We start from the raw sequence: 23,880 nt of genomic DNA on the forward strand, positions 1-23,880 counted from the left end.
AATATATGTGATATATTTGCAGATTTAAAATACATTTAGTAAATATTAGCCCTAATGATGTAATTTCAAACAAATTTGGTAATGTAATTTCAGCAAGAGATGATTAAAAACAAGAAAATTCACATAACAAAAATGTTCAAATAATCACTGAGGGCTGAAAAGAAACCTGTAAAAAAAGAAAAGTTTTAGAGTATTATAAGTATTTTAGTAAGGTATTGGAGTCTAGTTTTTAGTTAATGAGTTGGGCATTGATAGTACTGATGTGAGTTGTGTGTGTATGTTGAGTGGAAACTTAATTAAGCCAGTGGCATTATTTATTAAGCATTATGGAGTACCCACTGTGGGCAAAATAGTCTTGTGTTTTTGTGGCCCACTGAGGGGTAATTTGGACAGCTGGTTTGCATATAGGAGTGCACCTACAGATCTTCTGCTCAAGACAAGAGGCCCCTATGAACCCTGTGACGGGTTGGCTCACAGAAACCCCCTTGGGGCTGCCAACTGATGTGCCAAGACTGCTTCTGCCCCTGCTTTCCCCGCCAGCTTGGGACTCCAGCACCCTGTCTTGTTGAGCCAGACACACCAGTCTGCTCTAACACAGACCCAGGATCTGAACCACATGCCTTAGAGCTGCAGACTTAACTAAAAGCAGCTTAAGAAATGTTCCTGTCTTTGACACTCACATCCAACTCCCAGTGGGGTCCAAACCCCAAATAAATCCGTTTTACCCTGAATAAAGCTTAAACAGGATAAACTCATAAATTGTTCGCCCTCTTTAACACTGATGGAGAGAGATGCACAGCTGTCCTCCCCCCTCCCCCCGGTATTAATAGATACTCTGGGTTAATTAATAAGTAAAAAGTGATTTTATTAAGAACAGAAAGTAGGATTTAAGTGGTTCCCAGTGGTAACAGACAGAACAAAGTGAATTATCAAGCAAAATAAAATAAAACACGCAAGTGTAAGTCTAGTACAGTAATAAAACTGAATACAGATAAAAAGCTCACCAGTTCCAGTAAGCTTCCTTTTACAGACTAGTCTCCTTCTAGTCTGGGTCCAGCAATCACTCACTCCCCCTTTAGTTACTGTCTTTTGTTCCAGTTTCTTTCAGATAGCCTCTTCCCCCCCACCCCCCAAGGATATCTCTTTAGCCAGCTGAAGACAAAATGGAGAGGTCTCCCAGGGGTTTAAATAGACTTTCTCTTGTGGGTGCAGACCCCCTCTTCTCTCCTATGCAAACTCCAGCTCCAAGATGGAGTTTTGGAGTCACAGGGGCAAGTCACATGTCCATGCATGACTCCGTTTTTTACAGGTAGCAGCCCTGGGTCACATGCTACCTTGAACGTCCTCAAGTAGACTTCTTATGTGGATTGGAGCATTCCAAGATCCATTGTCCCTTAAGCGCTTCTTGATTTGAACATTCCTTTCTCAAGAAGCTGACCAAATGCTTTACAAAGGTTACTTAAAAATCAAGCAAGTACACAGCTAATATTCATAACTTTGACTACAAAAATGATACATGCATACAAATAGGCTTAATAGATTCAGTAGATCATAATCTTTACAGAGATATGATATATGGCATATGTAGCATAAAACATTTTCATGGTTTATGTCATATATACATTCATAAGCATATTTCCATAAAGCCTTATGGGGGGCACCGTCACAAATCCAGAGAAGGGGGCTTAGTTATATTTGTTTTTTGCAGTTAATTTAATTTTAGCTAATATTTACAATTAAAACTGTGAGGGGAGAGCAGGCCTAAAAGGAAGAAGGGGGCTGCTCAATAATTTTCTTATGATGCTTCACAAAATAAGAGGGCCCCAAAAGGTTAAACACAATTATTTTCTCCTGGTGTGTTTTAAATAGCACTCAGAAAGGGAATATATTGTGTGGTAAATGATTGACAGTATGGTTAAGCTTGGTTTATATATCTGTAACATCTGTGCCGGGGGTAGTCAATATGGGGACTGTTGGCCAAATCCGGACCACCAGATGCTTTTGAACAGACCCCAAAATCTTTTTATCTATCTGTTATCATTATTGTTATTTTTTTAATTATTGTCTTTGAAGTCTGGACCTTATCTATACCTTAACCAAGAAATGTGGATGTTAACAGAAAATAATTGACTCCCCCTGACTTTTATGCAGTATCTTGAAATGGCTTTATATGACTATATAACCGGGAAACAAAGGAAGACCTGTAACTATGCATACTAGTAATCTTTGTTGCCTTTTTTTAGTGACCAGGAATATAAATAGTTAGACTTTTCCTATGAGCTACATTATTTTCTGTAAGGGACAGTCCCAGTCCTAAAGAGCTTATGATACAAATAGACATTACAGACAACATGTGGAAGAAAGAACATAAGAATTGCCATACTGGGTTAGACCAAAGGTCCATCCAGCCCAGTATCCTGTCTACCGACAGTGGCCAATGCCAGGTGCCCCAAAGGGAGTGAACCTAACAGTTAATGACCTACTGATCTCTCTCCTGCCATCCATCTCCACTCTCCAACATACAGAGGCTAGGGACACCTTACCCATCCTGGCTAATAGCCATTAATGGACTTAACCTCCATGAATTTATCCAGTTCTCCTTTAAACCTTGTTATAAAAGAGAACTGGATTGGAGGAGGTAGTATTATCCCTATTTTGCTTATAGGGAATAGAGGCACAGAGAAAGTTTGCCTCAGGTCACCCATGGATTCTGGGGGAGAACTAGGAATTGAACCCAAATCTTCTGAGTCCCAATCCAGAGCCTGAGCCACAAGACCATCTTTCCTCCTATATGAAGATTGGAAACAGTCAAAACTTCAGTCCTGGAAAAAGATGAGAAGCCGATCGACTTCAGATCAGAAGGAAAAATAGACACTCGGGTCATCATAATATTTTGTTCAGAAACTAAAAAGCAAGCTGATCATTGTGATAAATAAGCTTCGCTAGCTGGTAGCAGGGAAGGATTAGTGATTCCTCTCTGAATTACCAGGTGCCAAATAAAAATAGAAATAATTGAAATCATCGGCGTTAAGTTGGGATAAAACTGGCGTAATGTAGCAGAGAAACAGACCCTAAATATTAAGTTTTACTATAGAAGATACTTATAATATTATTATATAATGTTAAATTAAATGATTTTAAGTTCTTTAATTTTTTCCATTTGTGAAATTCTGGAATTGAATGATTTGGGACTAGATGAAAAATTTATTGCGGAAAAAATAATTTTATGGAAGATTATAATTGCCATAATCAACCCTGAGTCTCATGCATATTTTCTTCTCTCTCTCTTTCGTGGAAACCTTTTAGGATATGAAGAAGAGGAATTTAACTGGCCCTCATATCTTAAAACATGTAAGGCTCAAGCTGCTCCTAAATCTTTGTTTGAAAACCAGAACACGGTAAGTATTCTTCATTTGCTGCTTCTTCATTGCTTCATTCTTTCATTGTAGAACGTTGCTAGCCGGTTCATTTGTATCATTTCAGTGACAGGACGCTTTGGAAATCCTGTAAATAATTTTTTCCTTAAGGTTTGATAAATGATTAATCTGTATTAAAATTCACCTCTGAAATACACATGAATTAAATTAATATATATATATAAACATCAAAAAAAATTGTGTTAAAAGAACTTTAAGGTTGCAATGTCAAGCACTCAAAAGTTAGGAAATACTAGAAGTAAGGTTGCCTGTTTAACCTTAATTAAACCCCCTTATGCATATGCATTCTGCTACAGTCCTTAGTTGTATGAGTAAACACTATTTTTTTCACAGATCCTCCGCCTCATTCTGTGCACAGGATGAATGGTCCACCTTAAATCTGGTATTTCCTACCTTTTGAGTATTTCACTTTGCAATATTCACATTCTTTTAACATTTTTAAATGTATCTCCTACATTTTTTTAAACTGAAAAAAACCCCAAAGTTTCATCATATGAAATAATTTCTTATATAACCCTTTTGTATCAATAGCCCTCAAACTGTTTTATAATTTCTCAGTGTATTAATCCTTACAATACCCCTGTGAGAAAAGCATTATTATCCACAGATGGGGAGCTGAGCCACAGAGAGGCTAAGTGACTTGCCCAAGGTCTCACAAGAAGTCTGTGGTAATTGAGCAGGTAATTGAACCAGGGTCTTCACATCCTAAGATAATCCCCTAACCACTGGATGATCCTTCCTCTCCACCTGAGCTAACAGAGTAGCTGGTAGCAGTGGAAGGCTGTTATCATCTGTGTGGATCTGCCACTAGAGGGGAATGAGATACACACAACAAAGGAGTAAAAAGAAAAGGAGTACTTGTGGCACCTTAGAGACTAACATTTATTAGAGCATAAGCTTTCGTGAGCTACAGCTCACTTCATCGGATGCATCCGATGAAGTGAGCTGTAGCTCACGAAAGCTTATGCTCAAATAAATTTGTTAGTCTCTAAGGTGCCACAAGTACTCCTTTTCTTTTTGCAAATACAGACTAACACGGCTGCTACTCTGAAACAACAAAGGAGTGTTGAGACTCCGGAATAATGGGTTAACTTGTAGGTTCTGTAGGGGAGTGGGTCTAGTGGCTATAGACCCTTCTGCCTCTGTCATCCCACCTGCTGCTTCTATCCCCCCAGATCCTGCCTGTCCCCTCCCATCACTGACTACTCCTGCTCCCCTCCAAACCTTCCTCCCCCAGGCCCTTCCACTACATCCCTGTTTCCTTGTCTCTGCTCCTTGTCCCCTTCCAGTCTCTCCCTGTCTCCTTCTGCTCCTACCCCACAGCTCCTCTCCATCCCCCGCTGCTATCCACTTTGCCTTTTGCTCCTGGCCTCAATTCTTGTGCATACTTTCCCGTGAATCCTCCCTAAATTTTATAAGCTGGTTTATACTTTTGTGGCACCACTGGATTTAAACCTGCTTCTCTCCTTCTCAGACTAAGAATATTGACCAAAACATGGAATAACTTTTAATCTTTATTAGGCATAAGCAACAGTTTCACTTGGCTCGTTTTTAATCTTCCTTCTATCCAACTTTTTACCCAGTTTGGCTATCCTGCTTGGATCATGAACTGGCATCATACAATTTTTATCATTTTATGGGACTAGGAGAAAGCTGTCAGAGGTAGTGTCTGATGAGGCAGAGTCAAAACCAAAGTCTACAAATTTTGCAACATGGTCGAAAATTTTTGGTTCATAAACCATGATCTCAGAGTCTGTATCTATGTTTGAGCATCTTTCATGTAAGCTAATTGGGCTGTTGCTGCATTGTTGGCCAGCTAATTGGTAAATTTTTAAATGATGGTAAATTTTTAAATGACTTGTATGTATTGATTGTGGACTCTGGGGAGGTTTTGGGATGTAGAGTGTGTTATTTACCTTTAATTTAAACTTTCTGTTTGAGCAGACAGTTATTCCATCAGGATTTCGAGTGGGAATGAAGCTTGAAGCTGTAGACAAAAAAAATCCTACATTCATCTGTGTTGCTACGGTAACAGACATGGTGGACAATCGTTTCCTGGTTCATTTTGATAACTGGGATGAGAGCTATGACTATTGGTATGACCTTTGTATTTGTTATATTTTAATAAGTCATATCAGAAATTTGTTAAGACCGTATCTTTCCCTGGTACTTTTTGTACTCTGCATGTAGTCAGCACATCAGCTTTTAGCAGTTTTTTATAAATATGTCTTCCAGACCATTAAACATCTGTAGTAAAAGATAGGGGCCAGGTTATCAAATGTAGATGTTCAAGTTGCACGTACACAGCTTTCACAAGATTGTGGAAAATGGGTGTTGTAGTTGCATGTGAGACTAAATCCGGTATAAGTAATTTCTCTTTTAACTTTGCAATGCATCTTCATGTTGGATTTTTTATTGGGAAATAGGCACATGGACATTCCAGTACCGTCAGTATTGAGCATGCTGGTAGCCATGATTGAAACAGCAGCTGCATTTCATCAGGGTGTGTCTAGGTTTGGCCCATATGCCTTGCTAATAAAATCTGTTGAAGGGCATGATTGTCTCTTGATTGTACTGCATCACGGTTCTGTTGTGTAGTCAGAACTTCAGTCTTGTTTCCTAAGGCTTTAGTAGAGTAACAAAATGGGGTTAAGGCCCTGTATACCTTGCAAACTGCAGCTACTAACTTGTTTCCCTGATTTATTAAATTTTTGCTGGCAGAACTTTAACATGTGGAGGTATATTGGGGGTCTGGAGGATGAGCACGTGTGAAAATTCTGCATTATTCATTGAATGTACCAACTGTACAATGTTATGCAGTTCAGTTTTAGTTTACAACATGCATATTTGCTTTTGCTACATCTACATCTTAATCAGCAAGCTGTATAAAGAAGTAGGATGCTACGGAAACATATATAACTGATGAATGAACCCTAAAGGATTTGCTGTTTTTTTCAGACAAGCTTCCAAAAGTTTGTAAATTATCTGAAACTTACTGAAATATTCTGTGTCTTAGCATTGCTAGTGGTAGCTCCTGTCCTCAACTTTGTGTTAACATTTTACATTGAGAAACTGGTAATGTTGTGGTTAAAGACTGTGAAATAATATTAATAAGAAGTCAAAATAAGGAATTATTCGTTACTTAAAAATATTTTGTTTGAGGCATTCAGTGGTGGGTCAAGAACCCATATAGAAAAGAATGATAGAGAATAGATGAAAATACTTACTGTGCACCCATGGACGTTGTGATTGTAGCTGCTGATGCCAAATATGAACTGGAGGAGAATGAACTTACTGAAACAGTGGCAAGCAAGTATTTGGGTCAGACAGAGGTAGGCAAAGCACTAAGTAGTCATGGGTTTCATCCACAGGTGATATGACATATGGAATTAGGGTTAGTGATTATTTTTAGGAAGTCTTCCGATACTGGAGAAATAGCAGGTGACTGGAGAAAGTTTGAGGGGAAATGCCGTTTATTTATTTAGATTTAAATTATAACATACTATTAACAATGCTTTTAAATCTCAGCAGCATTAAAATCATCAGTTCAACAGCCTACCAGTCTTTTGAGCAACTGAATAGCAAAAACAAAGTTTTTCAGAATTTTAATTCTTTTGTTGTGCTCTCAGATTACTGTAAAACACAGAAATAAAGATCTCCAGATTTCACATCCAAATAGTTATAATTCAGCTATAGTACCTTTTTATAGGACATGGTGAGAAAAATTAAAATAAAAAATGTATAGAGGATTGAAGAAATCACTTTTGAGTATGCTCATTTGGCATGTAAGATTTTACCAGAGCCTATTTGAAACATTGCCCCATTAGTGACATCATTATGCAGTTTTGCTGTCTGGCTGGAAAGGTCCTGGGGATGCTGCTAAAAAAAATGTATGTGAAGGAGGCTATGTAAGACTGAATTTTTGTAAAGTGTGTAAATGTCTCATGGAGACGCACACAGGAAAATCCACCAGGGGGGGAAAAAAAATCCTTGACCAAGTAGCCCTCCGCTTTTTACTGGTGTGTTTAGAACTGGCATGGAACTGGGGAGAAGGAAGGAAAGAACATAGATGAATGATTAAAACAAACAAAAACGGCAAAAGACACATACTGGCAGAAAAGGAAGTCTGGAAGTTGGCCCTCATGGATGTACTCACTGCTCTTTGTCCCGAGTTTAGATACGAGGATTGTAGGTGACTTAGAAATACCTCAAGTACCGGGCTCCACATCCAAACATGCACTCGACAGATGTGCCCCTGTTCTTAAACGTACAAGAGAAGAGTACTATAGGGCTTTTGCAGAGTGATGGGCTTTCAACGTACCCACCACCCTTAGTACATGCCTAAATCGGTAAGGCTCTATAAGAGAAAATGGCGTATGAAGCACATACAATAGATTATTGCCAAACAGTTCTCTCTATTCCTCATGAGGTCTTTTCAAACTTTAAAAATACAGCCATTTTGTACCTTATCCAAGTGGAAATAGACTTTACAAAAATAAATCTTAAAACATTTCTTTCCTCTCTTGGATAAATGAAAAACAGCTGAATGTAATTTTATCAAACTCAACAGCAGAAGAAAAAAAATCAGCTCTAAAACTATTTTATAAGCTTAACTTTCAGTCCATATGTAATTTTTTCTGAATATTTTCTGAACATACATTAATAACTTAAAATGAAAGTGTCTTAGCTAGAATTAGTGTCATTACTACAGCCCTATAAAACGTGGTGATAATACTTTCAATGGCCTATAAATCCCATTAAATAAATCATTGGCATTAGTTTTTAGGAGGAAGAAAAGTGAACAAAATAGCCAGAGTAGTATTTATATTCAGGAAAATAAAATTTGCTTTGCATTCTGCAAACCTATCCATTTCCCCCCTTCTTATCTAGAAATGACAGAACATTTGGTATTTCTATGAGAACAATAAGTGCCAGGGCTAGACTTTATCATGTCAGGATAAAGCAGCTGTAATTTTTCACTTCTGCAGCTATATTCTTCATATTTTAAGAAGTAGCAACATAGCTTTTCTCTATTTGAAAAATAATTCTGATTAATGCATGCAATATTCACAATTAATGCAGTCACATAATGATTAGGGTTAAATATTTTTACAAGTTTATACGAGAGGACCAATGATTCAAGAATAGTGAGTATTTTAATGATTCAAAGCTTTAAATAACAGTTTTCCAAGTTGCAACCAGGGCTCATTTCTGTTGATGATCTTAGTGACAAGATGTCCCAATTTTATAGGGGCAGTCCTGAGTTAGGGGGCTTTTTATTATATAGGCACCACCCCCCCAACTCTTGTCCTGATTTTTTACACTTGCTATCTGGTCACCTTAGGTGATCCAGTACTTCTTTTTGAATCAGTATTGAGTCAATGCCCCAGCCCTGACCTGGAACCTCTCTTGGGTGTGACACAAAACCAAAGTCATAAATGTGATGTAAGTGTGTTCTACTAAGTGCATTAACACTGAAAGATGTCCATATGTTATCTTTAGGGCAACCAATCAATACATATTCCTGACATTTTTTGGGGTCTGTTTCTAACATTCAGTTTGAAGATGAAAGCCACATTGTACTGGTACCAGGTCATTTGTTTGTGGGTTGTTGTTTTTTTTTAACCAGGCTTTGGGCCTGTAAGGCAGACAGTGTGGTTACTAAAAGAAAAGGCGTAGTTGTGGCACCTTAGAGACTAACAAATTTATTAGAGCATAAGCTTTCGTGAGCTACAGCTCACTTCATCGGATGCATTTGCAAATTAGCAAATGCATCCGATGAAGTGAGCTGTAGCTCACGAAAGCTTATGCTCTAATAAATTTGTTAGTCTCTAAGGTGCCACAAGTACGCCTTTTCTTTTTGCGAATACAGACTAACACGGCTGCTACTCTGAAACCTGTCATTATGCAAAGTGTGGTTACTGTGACTCATCAAGGTGGTGGTGGTGGTGGGTGGTAACAGGAAAAGGGAAAAATTTGAATGGCTTAATAGAGGTGTTCCTAAACTACTGTGTGCTTAGCATCTGGTGATCAGCAATGAAAGGCTGTGATGGCATCCATGAAAGTTTTGTTCTCTTACAAAGTAGTTAGTAGAAGGAAAAAGTTAAAAAACTGGTGTGATTTAAGGCTCTAATCCTCAACTAATCATCTCCTTCCCTGGGGATGGAATTTTCAAACGTTATTACATTAGCTTAACTGTTGTCATTGAAGTCAGTAGTAAAACTGAATGTGTAATCTAAAACTTGAGGATGTTTCCTGGTTGAACAGTCTTAGTGTTAGGATTTGTTATATATTGGTATATTTGTTATATAAAGACTAATAATAAAAATGGCTGTGAGTTCCTGCTGGAACCTGGAGGCACGCACTGGAGACAGATAACATTACAGCTTTTTATACCAGGCACAAAGAGCACTCATTGCCCAGTGTGTGGCTCGAGGCCCCACTGAGCCATTCTGTTTGTCTGCCTTTGGGCTGACCACTTGACTCACGGAACCTCTGCGCAGCCTCTACAACTCTGCTCCCTCATTGAATCTCTAGCAACAAAGAAAGCCAGAATGTAGATTTTGATTGTTTGACTGTCTAATTCCTGTGTCCTATCCTGAATGAGCTGTTTGAGTGTTGGGAGCAGAATGAACACTTGGAATGGCCCTATGCAAAAGGCTTACATCCACACCTTTACACCATCTGTTATTATTTTGTTTGGTACCCTTTAAAAGCATGCCCCTTTAAAAACTGCTCTCTCTGACTTGTATACTTCTGAGCTCTTCTGACATGATCAAGTCTGCTCCATCATTGCTCAAAAAGCAGTCACTTTTTTTGAGGGGAGCACATTGGATTAAAAAGACAAAAGGATAATTTCGGTACAGAAATTGCTTTTAATTACCTGTAGCATAACCAGTTTTGAACATGTTTGGTATTAATATAATATTTATGGTGAAATGCTAGCACTGAAGCACTAGATGGGGCTATAAGATGGCTTCTTTTTTATGCGTAGCTGGCTTGGCTACTGTGTATCAGTATGATAGTGTCAGAGAAGTTGTATAAATAGCCATACTTACAGTGTAGTTCTATTTGTTAATTATAATGCACTGTTATGGGTGTTTTATAGAAATTACAGTTGTTAACAAAATCATATCTGCTGTAGATCCAATAGTATATACATTTAATATGAGTATCCTGGTGCAAATCCTAAATATCAAAATAAAATTTTATCCAGTGGGGAAATTGGCAGTTAATTCAGAACAGCAAAAATAATGTAAGACATTTAGCGTATTTTGAAAAAAACTGGGTCAGTTATAAAATAAAACAGTGCTATCCATATCTTTCAGTGAAGGCACATTTTATTTGATATTTTTTTCTGAAAAGAATTAACAATCATTTAGTTCCTGTCTCTTACAATCTGAATTTAATTATTGGGCTGTGGGTATGCAACAATGAAATGCAAGACAAAAATCAAAGGGAAAATGAATATGCATGGTAGAAAAAATATTTCTTCCTCCAGAGTTGTGCCTATGGTGCCTTGTTCTTGAGAATGCGCGTGACCTGTTGTCATGAGCATATATTCGCTTGCTCCCATATGGATATCTGCGTGTTCCCTTATGGATCCAGATGTTTGGAAAGAATCTATAAAGGAATTCACAGTCCCAACCACCTTCAGCTCTTTCCTTAGCATGATAAACTGCTGGCAAGGAAGCCACCTCTCCATATATTTACTTTTTTAATTTTTGTTCTGTTTAGCCACATTTTAAAATTGTTAGATTTTTATAAAAATAAGAAAAACATTATAGTTTGCTCTCTGCTCTTGTTGTTGCATTATAGATCCAACTGGGTTTCAGTGATGGTTTTGGCTCTTGTTAAACATTGTTTACTGTAGGGGATATCCAGGTGCCTTTTTGGTTATGAACACTGGGACTGGCACTAACAAAGAGACAGGTTTTACATGATATGATTTGTATGACCTTTATAATCTGTTCTGAACTTTGGGATCCTTTATTTGGGCGAGTACATGCCACAATTGCACTGCTTTATGAAAGATTCCATGCTTGCCACACTACAGTTCAAAAGATAGTGGATTTGCAGAGGCAATATACTCAAACACAGATTACTGATTACTAACCTTCCCATTGCTTTTGCATAGTGCTTCTGGATTAAGTGTTTTACAGAGCTATGGGGTTGAGAAGGAATTTTTTCCTGGGTGAGATTGGCTGAGATTTGGGGGGTTTTTTTGGCCTTCCTCTGCAGTTGTGGGTGAGGATCACTTGCCAGGATAATCTCTGTATATCTCACTTAGCTACTGCGAGGACCTGAGGCACCGGTGCACCTCTGTCCCTCCTGTTCTGTGCCTGTGGTACTCAAGAGTCTGCTCTCTTGTGGGCTGTAATCCGTGGTCTAATTTTGGGTGGAGGGTTTAGTGTGTTGGGTGTTATTGGTTGGCCTGTGATTTACAGGAGGTCAGAGTAGATAATCTGGTGGTCTCTTTTGGCCTTAAACTCTGAATGACTGGCCTGAGTGACAAAATTGAGAATAGAATCTAGCATACTTGAAGTCAAGAATGCTAGATATGTACTCAGTCTACTAGACCACAGCTGTCCCTCAAAAGAATGCTGTATGTCCTACTTAAGATAAAAATCGGCCATTTTATTTGTCAATATTTCTCATTTTTTAAAATGACAATAAGGTGCTCAGAGGCAATGTTAATAGGGTACTTCAAAAATTGTCCATTTTTCCCACACTTATTTTACTCATCACACAGTGATAAAGTGACTGTGTCTCAGTATCGAAGTGACTTAGATGCTTAGGAGTCTTTTGAAAGTGGAACATAAGCTCTTAAGTAGTTTATGTGCTTTTGAATATTTTACTCCAGAGCTCTTCAGGCAGCATCAATGCAATGAGTCCAATGAGGTAATGGCTCAGTCTTTGCAAACCCCCCTGCCTCAGCCCTTTAATGGATGTGGGAGAGAGAATACCTGTTAGTCCTACTGTTCTTCACTTCTTTCCTTTCTGAAGTCTCTGTAGAGAGAATGGGGGGAGACAGAGAGAGTGTGTGTGTGTGTGTGTGTGTGTGTGTGTGTGTGTGTGTGTGTGTGTGTGTGTGAGAGAGAGAGAGAGATGCATTTGAAGGAGGCATAACTCTGACTTTCTTAGATCTGCTCCAGGCAGAGCTTTTCTGAGTCAGGTGTAAAAGACCAACTAATGGAGATGAAATGTGAACCTTTGGGAACTTCACAACCCTAAAAAGTGTTGACACAAAAGTACCATATTTTCAAAATAAAAAACCAGGGCAATTTTAAAGTGGAATAAATAAAGTGCTGGATAAATAATAAACTTAAATACATAAAACATATTTTGTGCATTTTTTTTGTAAAGGACAAAATGTTGGTACACTTGATATCAATTTCAGAGTAGCAGCCGTGTTAGTCTGTATTCGCAAAAAGAAAAGGAGTACTTGTGGCACCTTAGAGACTAACAAATTTATTAGAGCATACGCTTTCGTGAGCTATAGCTCACTTCATCGGATGCATTTGGTGGAAAAAACAGAGGAGAGATTTATATACACACACACAGAGAACATGAAACAATGGGTTTATCATACACACTGTAAGGAGAGTGATCACTTAAGATAAGCCATCACCCTCAGCAGGGGGGGGAAAGGAGGAAAACCTTCCATGGTGACAAGCAGGTAGGCTAATTCCAGCAGTTAACAAGAATATCAGAGGAACAGTGGGGGGTGGGGTGGGGGGGAGAAATACCATGGGGAAATAGTTTTACTTTGTGTAATGACTCATCCATTCCCAGTCTCTATTCAAGCCTAAGTTAATTGTATCCAGTTTGCAAATTAATTCCAATTCAGCAGTCTCTCTGGAGTCTGTTTTTGAAGCTTTTTTGTTGAAGTATAGCCACTCTTAGGTCTGTGATCGAGTGACCAGAGAGATTGAAGTGTTCTCCAACTGGTTTTTGAATGTTATAATTCTTGACGTCTGATTTGTGTCCATTCATTCTTTTACGTAGAGACTGTCCAGTTTGGCCAATGTACATGGCAGAGGGGCATTGCTGGCACATGATGGCATATATCACATTGGTAGATGCGCAGGTGAACGAGCCTCTGATAGTGTGGCTGATGTGATTAGGCCCTATGATGGTATCCCCTGAATAGATATGTGGACAGAGTTGGCAACGGGCTTTGTTGCTAGGATAGGTTCCTGGGTTAGTGGTTCTGTTGTGTGGTGTGTGGTTGCTGGTGAGTATTTGCTTCAGATTGGGGGGCTGTCTGTAAGCAAGGACTGGTCTATCTCCCAAGATCTGAGAGAGCGATGGCTCGTCCTTCAGGATAGGTTGTAGATCCTTGATGATGCGTTGGAGAGGTTTTAGTTGGGGGCTGAAGGTGATGGCTAGTGGCGTTCTGTTGTTTCCTTTGTTGGGCCTGTCCTGTAGTAGGTGACTTCTGGGTACTCTTCTGGCTCTGTCAATCTGTTTCTTCACTTCAGCAGGTGGGTATTGTAGTTGTAGGAATGCATGATAGAGATCTTGTAGGTGTTTGTCTCTGCCTGAGGGGTTGGAGCAAATGCGGTTATATCGTAGCGCTTGGCTGTAGACAATGGATCGAGTGGTATGATCTGGATGAAAGCTAGAGGCATGTAGGTAGGAATAGCGGTCAGTAGGTTTCCGATATAGGGTGGTGTTTATGTGGTCACTCTCTGGTCACTCGATCACAGACCTAAGAGTGGCTATACTTCAACAAAAAAGCTTCAAAAACAGACTCCAACGAGAGACTGCTGAATTGGAATTAATTTGCAAACTGGATACAATTAACTTAGGCTTGAATAGAGACTGGGAATGGATGAGTCATTACACAAAGTAAAACTATTTCCCCATGGTATTTCTCCCCCCCACCCCACCCCCCACTGTTCCTCTGATATTCTTGTTAACTGCTGGAATTAGCCTACCTGCTTGTCACCATGGAAGGTTTTCCTCCTTTCCCCCCCCCCGCTGTGGGTGATGGCTTATCTTAAGTGATCACTCTCCTTACAGTGTGTATGATAAACCCATTGTTTCATGTTCTCTGTGTGTGTGTATATAAATCTCTCCTCTGTTTTTTCCACCAAATGCATCCGATGAAGTGAGCTGTAGCTCACGAAAGCTTATGCTCTAATAAATTTGTTAGTCTCTAAGGTGCCACAAGTACTCCTTTTCTTTTTGATATCAATTGCATCCTTTGCTGTTGTAATAAAGCCTTTGTTTCTAGAGAGTACTTTTTTCTTCTAGGGCTTGATATAGTTGAAGTTAGCATAGAGGAATACTGGTGCAGCTGTTCAATTTTATATTATTAAAAAAAAATTACCTTAGGTATTTCAGCATTAGGTCTGAAATCTATAAGCAGAAATCTGAAACAGCACTTGCTGTGTGATGACGGTAATAAGATACCCTGCTTTCATTTCCATTATTTAACGTACACAATTAAATCCACCTACACTGGACTTCATCTATTTGTCATGTAAAATCACTTTTAAAACATCAGTGTACTTTAAGGTCTTTTCTTTAAATTCTGAATAAGAAAATATTTCTTTACTTTTGCTTTATGTAGCACAAGCTCAAAGTCAATGTAGTTATCATAATATAGCCAATGGTTCAGTCCTGTGTTTTTTTGTGTGCTCAATTGCCCATTAAAATCAATAAGTGGAGGAGATAGTGGTAAGAGATCTGACATGTTTAGACATCAGGCTGTGGTAATCTGTTATACCTTCAACTCATGCAGAAATCCTCCTCCCTATGATAATAACAGGGTAAACCCCTCTGTGTTCCATAGGAGATAAGGATGTTGGATATTATAGAATAACAAGCTGATTTTTTTTTTACTTAACTTACTGCTGTTCATTTATATATATATAAATGATGCTTGAGATCAGCTGACATGTTGTGCTAAGAAACTCAAGATTTGAATGTGTGGGAACTGGTGGGGGGGCTCCTCAGTGGAGGAGTTGGAATTTCTTGGAATTTGCTGTCCTTGTTGGTCCAGTATAATTGGGTTATTGACCTTTCAAAAATGTTGCAAAGATATTATGCTCACTATTATGGGGTAAGATTGAATTAGGTATATTGATATGTTTTTGTTACAGTTAAAATTTATATTTTGAGTTAAATCCATCATAATTTATTTTGTATTTGTTAAATAATTCTACATTTTTAGGAGAAAGGAAAAAAAAATTGTGTGCATGCCCAGACAACAATGATGAATGTATTTCTCAATCACTTTTTCCCCTACAGGTGTGAGGCAGCTAGCCCACACATTCATCCCATTGGATGGTGTAAAGAACATAGAAGAACTCTCATCACCCCTCCAGGTTTGTACTACACTTCATTACTACACAACTGAAAGAATTAAAGAAAATTTAGCTAGCAGTAGCATTGGCCAAGGCTCATAACACACATTATGACAGCTCCATTGAAATACTCTACTTATAATTAAGAATTGGTATTTGGAGGGGCCTGAAGTGGTCTTTTTACAAGCATTTGATCTATTAAATTGAATGATGCATGCACAAATTTGATATCTTTCTGTGCTGAATTAATGAGACAGTTATCCATACAAGATATTCCCAGGGAAAAGCCTAGAGATGGTCAAAAAGTGAAATATAATAAGACAAATAGCCTGGCTACCTCTTTTTTCTACTTTTTCTCTCTTATGTTCTCTTTTGCTTTGTTTTGCCTCTATATTTTTTTCTCCTTGTTTCTTTTTGTGTGATGGGCTGAATTTACTTACAGGTTCTGGAGTCTTGGTGCTGAAAATTATGAGAGAGATTGCAATGACATGCAGTCTCTTTGGGGACTATATTGTATTTAAATGTATAAATGGGGAAGGCTTACCACAGCTCCTACAGTAACTAAAAACAATGGCAAGTGATTAAGATGGACCATCTGAGACTTATCTAGAGAGTTTATCCCCCCCATCCCCTGGAGCAGTTTACGTACTGCTTTAAGCTGGGTTTTCCAGAGTCTACGAAACAAAGAAAGGACTTTTGGTATAAAAAGATGAGCTTGAATTTACACAAGGTCTTCCTTCTGATCCAGCAAACAGACAGACTTACTGTCCAGTAGAGGGCCACCCATGTGGAAGGGTCTAACTTCCAGATTTGGTTCACATGCAGATATTTGTCTAATGCACCAACTCTGTAAACCTGGCATACGTGCTGTTGACATTTTTGTTACAGTTTCAGGTAATTGCACCTATATCTCCCTCCCACCCCCTTTGTGGGCCACTCCCAGAGTTCCCAGTCAGATCTCAAGTTTGCAGCCATCACCTGTCACTGAATAGAGACTTTTATCCTACTCCCTTCAACCTGGAGTTTTTAGGGCTGTACAGCTCCCCACCTTACACTGCCTAGAGGCCAGCACCTGTGCTTTGCTTTCTCTCCAAGTGCTATGAACAATGTATTGCAAGCAGTCACAAGTTACCGGTGATGGAGTATACAAACCCCACACTGGGCTGGAAGGGGTTAAAGGACAGTACTGGGCCCAGGTAGCACCAGCCCTGTAGAGCATGCTCCAGCTGGAGGAAGGGTTGAAAAGGGAGCAATCCAGCTCAGAAATGGGGAGGCTGGGGAGGAGGACAGAAAGGCTACCCAAAAGGCTCCTGACGAGTGCTGGAGAAGCTTCCACAAGGGACTAGGACTGTATGCTGAACCCAGTTGGGTCTGATGGTTTGATTGCCTTTTCTTTTGCTTGTCACCTTATATTTCATCTGGAAGCTGGGGGGGGGGGAAGAAGGGGGGAGAGAGAATAGCAGACAATAGGAAGTGATCGGGGGGGTAACTCAGAGGGCACCTTGGAGGGCCATACACTGTTGACCCTCCTAGCTGGGTCAAAGCCTGGTGGAGTGGATGGGCCTGGGCTCCCCTCACTGACCACGTCACCACACCTCTGATTAAAAGGGGTCTGAACTGCAAGACCTGCCCTCAGGGAGGTGGCCCTAGATGTGCTAGCCACTGGGCTGCCTAATCCCACCAAGGACTCTGTGACATTACCATGGTTCTTTCTAAGCAAGCACATTTATTCTTAAGGTAAAAGCATTACAAGGAAAACATACAAACAATAGACGTTCCTATATGCATGCTAAAAGCTTACCATAAGTCACCCATCAGCCGTATGGGGCTCTAGTGGGTCAAAATCCTTCTAACCCTTCCACAGAAAGTCTTGTATGTTTGATGGATCAGCAGGAAGACCTTGTGTAAATTCAAGGTCATCCTTTTATGCCAAAAGTCCTTTCTTTGTCTTCTACTCTCTGGAAAATCCAGCTTGAACCAGTATGCAAACTGCTCCAGGGGGTGGTAACTCTCTAAATAGTTTAGTCTCAGTGATTAACCTTAATCACTTTTCATTGTTTTTAGTTCTTTTAGCTGTGGTAATTCTTCCCCTTGGAGTAGAATACAATCATACATGAACCATTGTATACATTTAATACAATATAGTTCCCAAAGATGTTGCATGTCATTGCAATATCTCTCACAATTTTCAGCACCAAGACTCCAGAACCAGTAAGTAAATTCAGCCCATCACGCAAAAAGAAATAAGGAGAAAAATATATATAGATAAAAGCAAAGCAAAAGAGAGCTCCATAGAGAAAAGAAATAGAGAAGGAACCAAGTGATTTGTTTTATTCTGTTTTCCTTTTCAACCGTCTCCAAATTCCCATGGCATATCTTGATGGGTAACTGTCTCATTAACATAGCACAAAAAGATACTAAATTTGTGCATGCATCATTGTTATTATATCAAGTACCAAAATACTTTTGGAAAATGAGATTTCAAGTTTCTATATCAACCGAGATGAGCGCAGCTATGCCAAAATACCTTTAAAAATCTGGGTCTTAGTGGATAAGTGGGGGATAGCCCTGTGTAATCAAGGGAACAAAAAGGTAAGGACTCTCGGAAAGGAAGGAAACCAAGGTGAGAGTGAGCATGCAATAGAGAGAGAGAGAGAGAGCGAGCGCTTACTGAAAACAGTAAAGCAAGCATTTATTTTGGGACATTGTGTGTTGGATTAACTGGAATCCCCTCCATACTGGAGATCATTAAGACTATTCCGTAGAAAATAGCTTGAGCTATAGTTTGTAAAAAGAAGTGCTGTTTAGCAAAGTTGTTAAATTCCTTTGAGACAGGTCTGTAGTGCCTGTTGGTCTTCCAAATTTATGTAAGTAATTCTAGAATATTCGGTATAAAAATAACCATGAGAGAATCAATGGAAAAAACTTAGAGATTTCTTTCTTGTAGAACGTATGTCATTTAGAGTTACTCATTCTGTCAGTTAAAGTAAAACTTAGAGAACTGTGGTGACTGTGTGTGGTTACTGCCCCTGTAAGGTCTGGAACATTCTGTGTGCCAGAGTTTAAAAACAATTCTTGTCTTTTAGCAATAATTGCCACTGGTTAGAGCTCGTTTGGATACCCAAGAAGTTAGCTGCATGTAGCTTGTAACCAAGGAAACCTCTGGGTGTGCTAGCTCTGTTCATTTTTTCTTGTTTGTTTTTTCTTATTCTGATCCAATTAAAGTCTGATCTAATAAAAGACTTATTGGATTTGGAGAAACAACAAGGCAACTGCCATATCAGCAGTGAGGCAAGAGGTCTGTCTGAGAAGCAAAGAGGAAAATGATAATTTGTGGGGAAATTGATGAATCCCTTTAATGTAAAACATGTAGGATTTAATCATAGAATATCAGGGACCTCAGGAGGTCATCTAGTCCAACCCCCTGCTCAGAGCAGAATCAATCCCCAGTTTTTGCCCCAGATCCCTAAGTGGCCCCCTCAAGGATTGAACTCACAACCCTGGGTTTAGCAGGCCAATGCTCAAACCACTGAACTCTCTGTCACCCCTAGTGCTATGTACCCATTTTATGTACAAAGGTCTCAGTAGTATTTCTATGCTGATGGTGTTGAAGAATCTTAATAAAAATTTCCATTCTTCATCTCTGTTTGGAAAGAGAAACATTTGTAGTCCTCAAAGACTTTTCTTTTAGGAACTGAGATATATGAACTATGAGGACTTGGCTGAATTATTTAAAAAGCAATATGTTCCCCAAACTAAACTCCTAGCTAAGAGGTCTGAGATTCACTTAAGAAACCAAAAGAAAATAGGAAAGCCTATTTGATTTCCTGGCTTATCTTAGACAGCTGTTCACAACCTGCCATTTTGGTTGGCATCTAAGAAAAGCACTCAGAGATCATTGTGTGTTCAGAAACAGAAATCCAGAGTTGAGGGGGCCTGCTGAATATTGTTTGCAAAAATAGAACTCAACCTGGAAGGAGCTGCAGATATAACATTAGTGTTTGACTGCACCAAGAGACACGTGTGGCAGTTTCAGAGAGTACATTTACTCTCATATCATATACAGGAAGGAAAGCACAACCCACAACTAGGAGGCCATCAGCAAGTTGGAGGAGGTTTATATTTTTGATCCGCTGAACTTTGCAGGAATCAGAGGAATGTTCCATTGAATAAAATGAAGTCAGGGAACTGTGGTGAGAGATATCATCCAGCGTGTTTTTCATGCATCCTGTAGGAGAGTTTCAGTGAAAGGAAGTCATTTTTGCAGAACATGAACTGCTGCACTAGCTATGTGACTATGTAGGACCTCATTACAAATACTGTGCTTTTCCCTGTGAAGATGGTTTATGACTTAGGAATCATAGAATATCAGAGTTGGAAGGGACCTCAGGAGATCATCTAGTCCAACTCCCTGCTCAAAGCAGGCACAATCCCCAATTTTTTTTTGCCCCAGTTTTCTAAATGGTCCCCTCAAGGATTGAACTCACAACGCTGGGTTTAGCAGGCCAATGCTCAAACCACTGAGCTATCCCTCCCCCCAAAGACTTACATATCTTTACTCAGAAAATTCAAGTTTTTGCTCTCCAATTCTCCCATCCCCATGCACTGTTGTTTCATAGGTTTGTAGAGAGAAAACAGATATTCCTTGTTTAGGAACCCTTTTTGAATGTCACTAATATGGTACCATTGCAAAAGCTATTATGTAACTTTGTTTAGAAACCTGTGTATGACTGAGAATAGTAAGATAAAAGGTATATTGGCCAATTCTGCATTCATTTGGTGTTGAAGATAGAGGATTTGAAGTTAAGGGCATAAGTTTTGCTGCCATGCGGGATAATGAAAGCACAGATCACAGGCGTCTGTGGCCTGACAACATGGAAAACTGTACTTAGCCAGCTAGACCTACTTTCCAAGTTGAGAAATATCCTTCTGCTCAGCAGCCTGGGGAAGTCATGAAACATTCTGAGGCATCAAATTGTAGAGCACAAAGCTACTTACAGAACAACCTGAACATGTACTGTAAAATTCTAATCTGCCAATAAGTTAATTACAACCTGTTATTTAGCAAACTTCATAAAACACAAGATACTGGTGTAAATTCACTGTCATGTCATGAGTCAGCACTTAAACATTTAGTTCTTATACAACGTCAGAGGCAAGATCTCTTTGTTCTTTAAAAGAAAACACTTTTTTGGTATAAGGCATATTAAACAGTACAATCTCAAGTCCATTTTCTTAGAACGAGTCCTTCCCCACGCCCCCACCCCACACACCATGATGTCTGTATCAGAGATATCCTAAATTTAGAAAGTATTACAATAGTTTTGGTTAAAACAACTTCACTTAAAAATGAAAGTTGGTAGATGGTCACATACATTTTAAACTGATACATGACTATCGTAGGTTCTGATTAGTATTGGCACAATAACCTTAAACCTGTAGAATACAGGATTAAGGGTGAAGCACTGTCTTGAATGCATAGAAGTGGATAGTCTTCCAGTCTTTGTTATTTATCTTCTCAAATCCAGAGCAGTTGTAGTTTATTTTTGTGCTGCTGGTTACTCAGTATTGTGTGTTGTGGGGTTTCTCTTTCTTTGATTAATAGGGAGTATGTGTCATAGGCAGCTAGAATGTTCAGATAAGTGCTGCTTATTGTAGTTACTTTGTTTATTCTTTAGATTTATAAAATATATCAAATATTTACTTGCCTTATTATGAATTCTCTAGATTAATGTGCTGTAATGTATGTTATGTCATAATACTTATGACATCATTAAACCTTGCTTTTATATTTTTTCTATTAGATTATCCACATGCCAAACATTTTTCTTGGGGAAAATATTTGGAAGAAACCAATTCTTTACCTGCACCAGCAAGGGCTTTTAAAGTGGTGAGAGAATGTTTACATAGTGTTCATGCTTCCAATTAGCTAATGTACAGTAGATGTTTTATTTTTTATGTGAGTTTGAAATTACTGTGAGAAATCAGAAAATTTTTCATCACTATAAATCCTGAGACTTTTGACTAATATATACTAATAATACTTAGCTAGCTAATGAGTCCTCCCAGCACACCTCGGAGAGAGGTGAGTATTATTGTCCCCACTTTACAGGCACAAGAAGACAAGTGTCTTATTCAAGAAAGCAGAAGGCATCATTATCGCAGCCAACAATAGAGATGAAATTCTTGGCTCCGTAGGCTGACCTTCTGTCTTTGTGAGCTTCCGAGGTTCAAGTCCAACATTTTTGAATACTATCACGTTGCTAAGAAATTCATTAAACTAAAGCAGAAATGTGGTGCTAGCCCAGAATTCCAGCCATCTGCTATAGTTCACTGAGGTTTGGTTACTGGCTTACAACACTTTTCACTACAAAATTTTAACAAGCATGGCCAAATCCTGAGTTTTCATCCAGAATAGCCAAGCCAAGTGAGATGTTGCATGCATTTGTTGTGTGGAGGGGAGTCCTCACTCATGGAAGTGGGACTGGTGACCATGAGAAATTCCAGGTAGTAACACATCTTCTAAACCTCCCCTGTCCTCGTCCATCCCTGCCCTGCCTTCTCTTACTGTCGTATTCTTTTTGAGAGAGGGAGGGTGAGGCAATATAAGTGTGGATTATGTAGAACGGGTGTAGAAAGACGAGGCCCAGCATGTAGCAGGGGGGAAGTTTGGCTGTGACTATATCCTGCACTCACCATGCATCAGTGGCTTCTGTCTCGTGGGGCTGGCTTGGCTCTCCAGTTCGGGTGCTGTGATCACATGGTCACAGCACCACTCACATCTGACGCATCTACCCTTCCATTTCCTTCTATAGAGCGGTGGATGTGCTAAACCTATGTGGCACTGTGACCACATGCACCACCTTGCAATGCCCAGAGTGGACCCAGACATGGGTGCCAGAAGGACTGCAAAAGTGGGGAGCCGAGGCCTTCCCTCCAGAGCCCTCGAGAGAGAGAGAGAGCCCCCTCACAGCAGCCTGATCCTCCTGGAGCCCCTGCCTTTCCCCTACCCCCAACAGTCTAACACTCTATCTCCCCCCACTCCTTACCTTACTCTCCTGCTGGTGAGCCCAAGGCCTTCAGTTAATGGGTCCTGTCTGCTTCCCAGACCCAGTTGGTCCCCGCTACTGAGAGGGACCACCACTGGGGTTTTCGCAGCCGGTAGGTGAGGGCCTGGCTGCCGGCATTTAGTATGGCACAGTGGGTCACAGCCAGCACATGGCATAATGCAGAGCAGGACCTGGATGCTGGCCAGCTGGCCTGGGCCATAGTGTGCTCCTTCCAGCCAGGTTTTTAAAAGTAGGGTGCGCTGAATTCCCTGTTTTAAAAAGTGGGGAGGGCCATCGCCTTCTGGCCTCTGCTGACTCTAGTACCTATCGAGCCGGGGCAAGCCCCATGGGACAGTAGGTACCGCTTCTGGGTGAGCTCATCACTGACTATTCAGATTCACAATTACCATGTGTGATGCTTCCTTGGAATACCCAGGGTTGTGAGGCACCTCGATGTCACCTGCATGAAGAAGCCTTGTCTGTGCCTGCCAGGGGTCAGCACCCCAACTCCACTTGCCATAGGTAACACAAGTACTCCCTTCTCAGTCCACGTAGGCCCCTGCCATCAGTTTGCAGGTTAGTGATAAAAACTCTCCAAGCATACCCCTGGAGCATGCATGCCAACCAGGGGGCAAAAGGGGCAATTGCCCAAGGGCCTGGGCAATATAAAAGGTCCCCAGGGCCCCTGGCCACTGCCACCGCTACCACAGCAGCAGCCAGGGCTCCCCGGGCACTTTTAAATTGCCCAGGCAGGCCACAGGGCTCGTAGGCGCACGCAAGATGGTACCAGCAGCGGTGACGGCAGCTGGGTGGGCATATGGAAGCCCTGGCCGTGCCTGAAGAGCCCCCATAGACTGTTCCGTCCTGGGGCCCAGAATTGCTGTAGGCGGGCCTGCCCTGGAGAGTCCAGCCCCTGTTCCATTGGACACACTCAAAATTCACAGATCTGCTGGTCTCAACGATATAGTATGCATCAACTTGTCAGTTTTACCTCTGGATCACCACTCAACACAGTGCTTAGATATGTTTATAGTGAAAACAAGCTTAAATTTATTTATCAAAGAATAGAGATTTGAG

At 40.1% G+C, this 23,880-nt stretch overlaps 1 protein-coding gene across 5 annotated transcripts in view; it reads left to right on the forward strand.

Moving 5' to 3' along the window:
- L3MBTL3 (L3MBTL histone methyl-lysine binding protein 3) overlaps positions 1-23,880 on the forward strand; it is a 168,792-nt gene that overhangs the window by 84,566 nt on the left and 60,346 nt on the right. For all 5 annotated transcript variants that reach the window (XM_038397744.2, XM_043510933.1, XM_043510934.1 and 2 more), the window contains 4 exons: positions 3,307-3,398; positions 5,382-5,533; positions 15,699-15,775; positions 21,559-21,644. In XM_038397744.2, coding sequence (XP_038253672.1) covers positions 3,307-3,398; positions 5,382-5,533; positions 15,699-15,775; positions 21,559-21,644 — 407 coding nt within the window. The remainder of the gene's footprint in view (positions 1-3,306; positions 3,399-5,381; positions 5,534-15,698; positions 15,776-21,558; positions 21,645-23,880) is intronic.

Source organism: Dermochelys coriacea, chromosome 3 (genome assembly GCF_009764565.3).
Source record: "Dermochelys coriacea isolate rDerCor1 chromosome 3, rDerCor1.pri.v4, whole genome shotgun sequence".
NCBI classification, from domain to species: Eukaryota; Metazoa; Chordata; order Testudines; family Dermochelyidae; genus Dermochelys; species Dermochelys coriacea.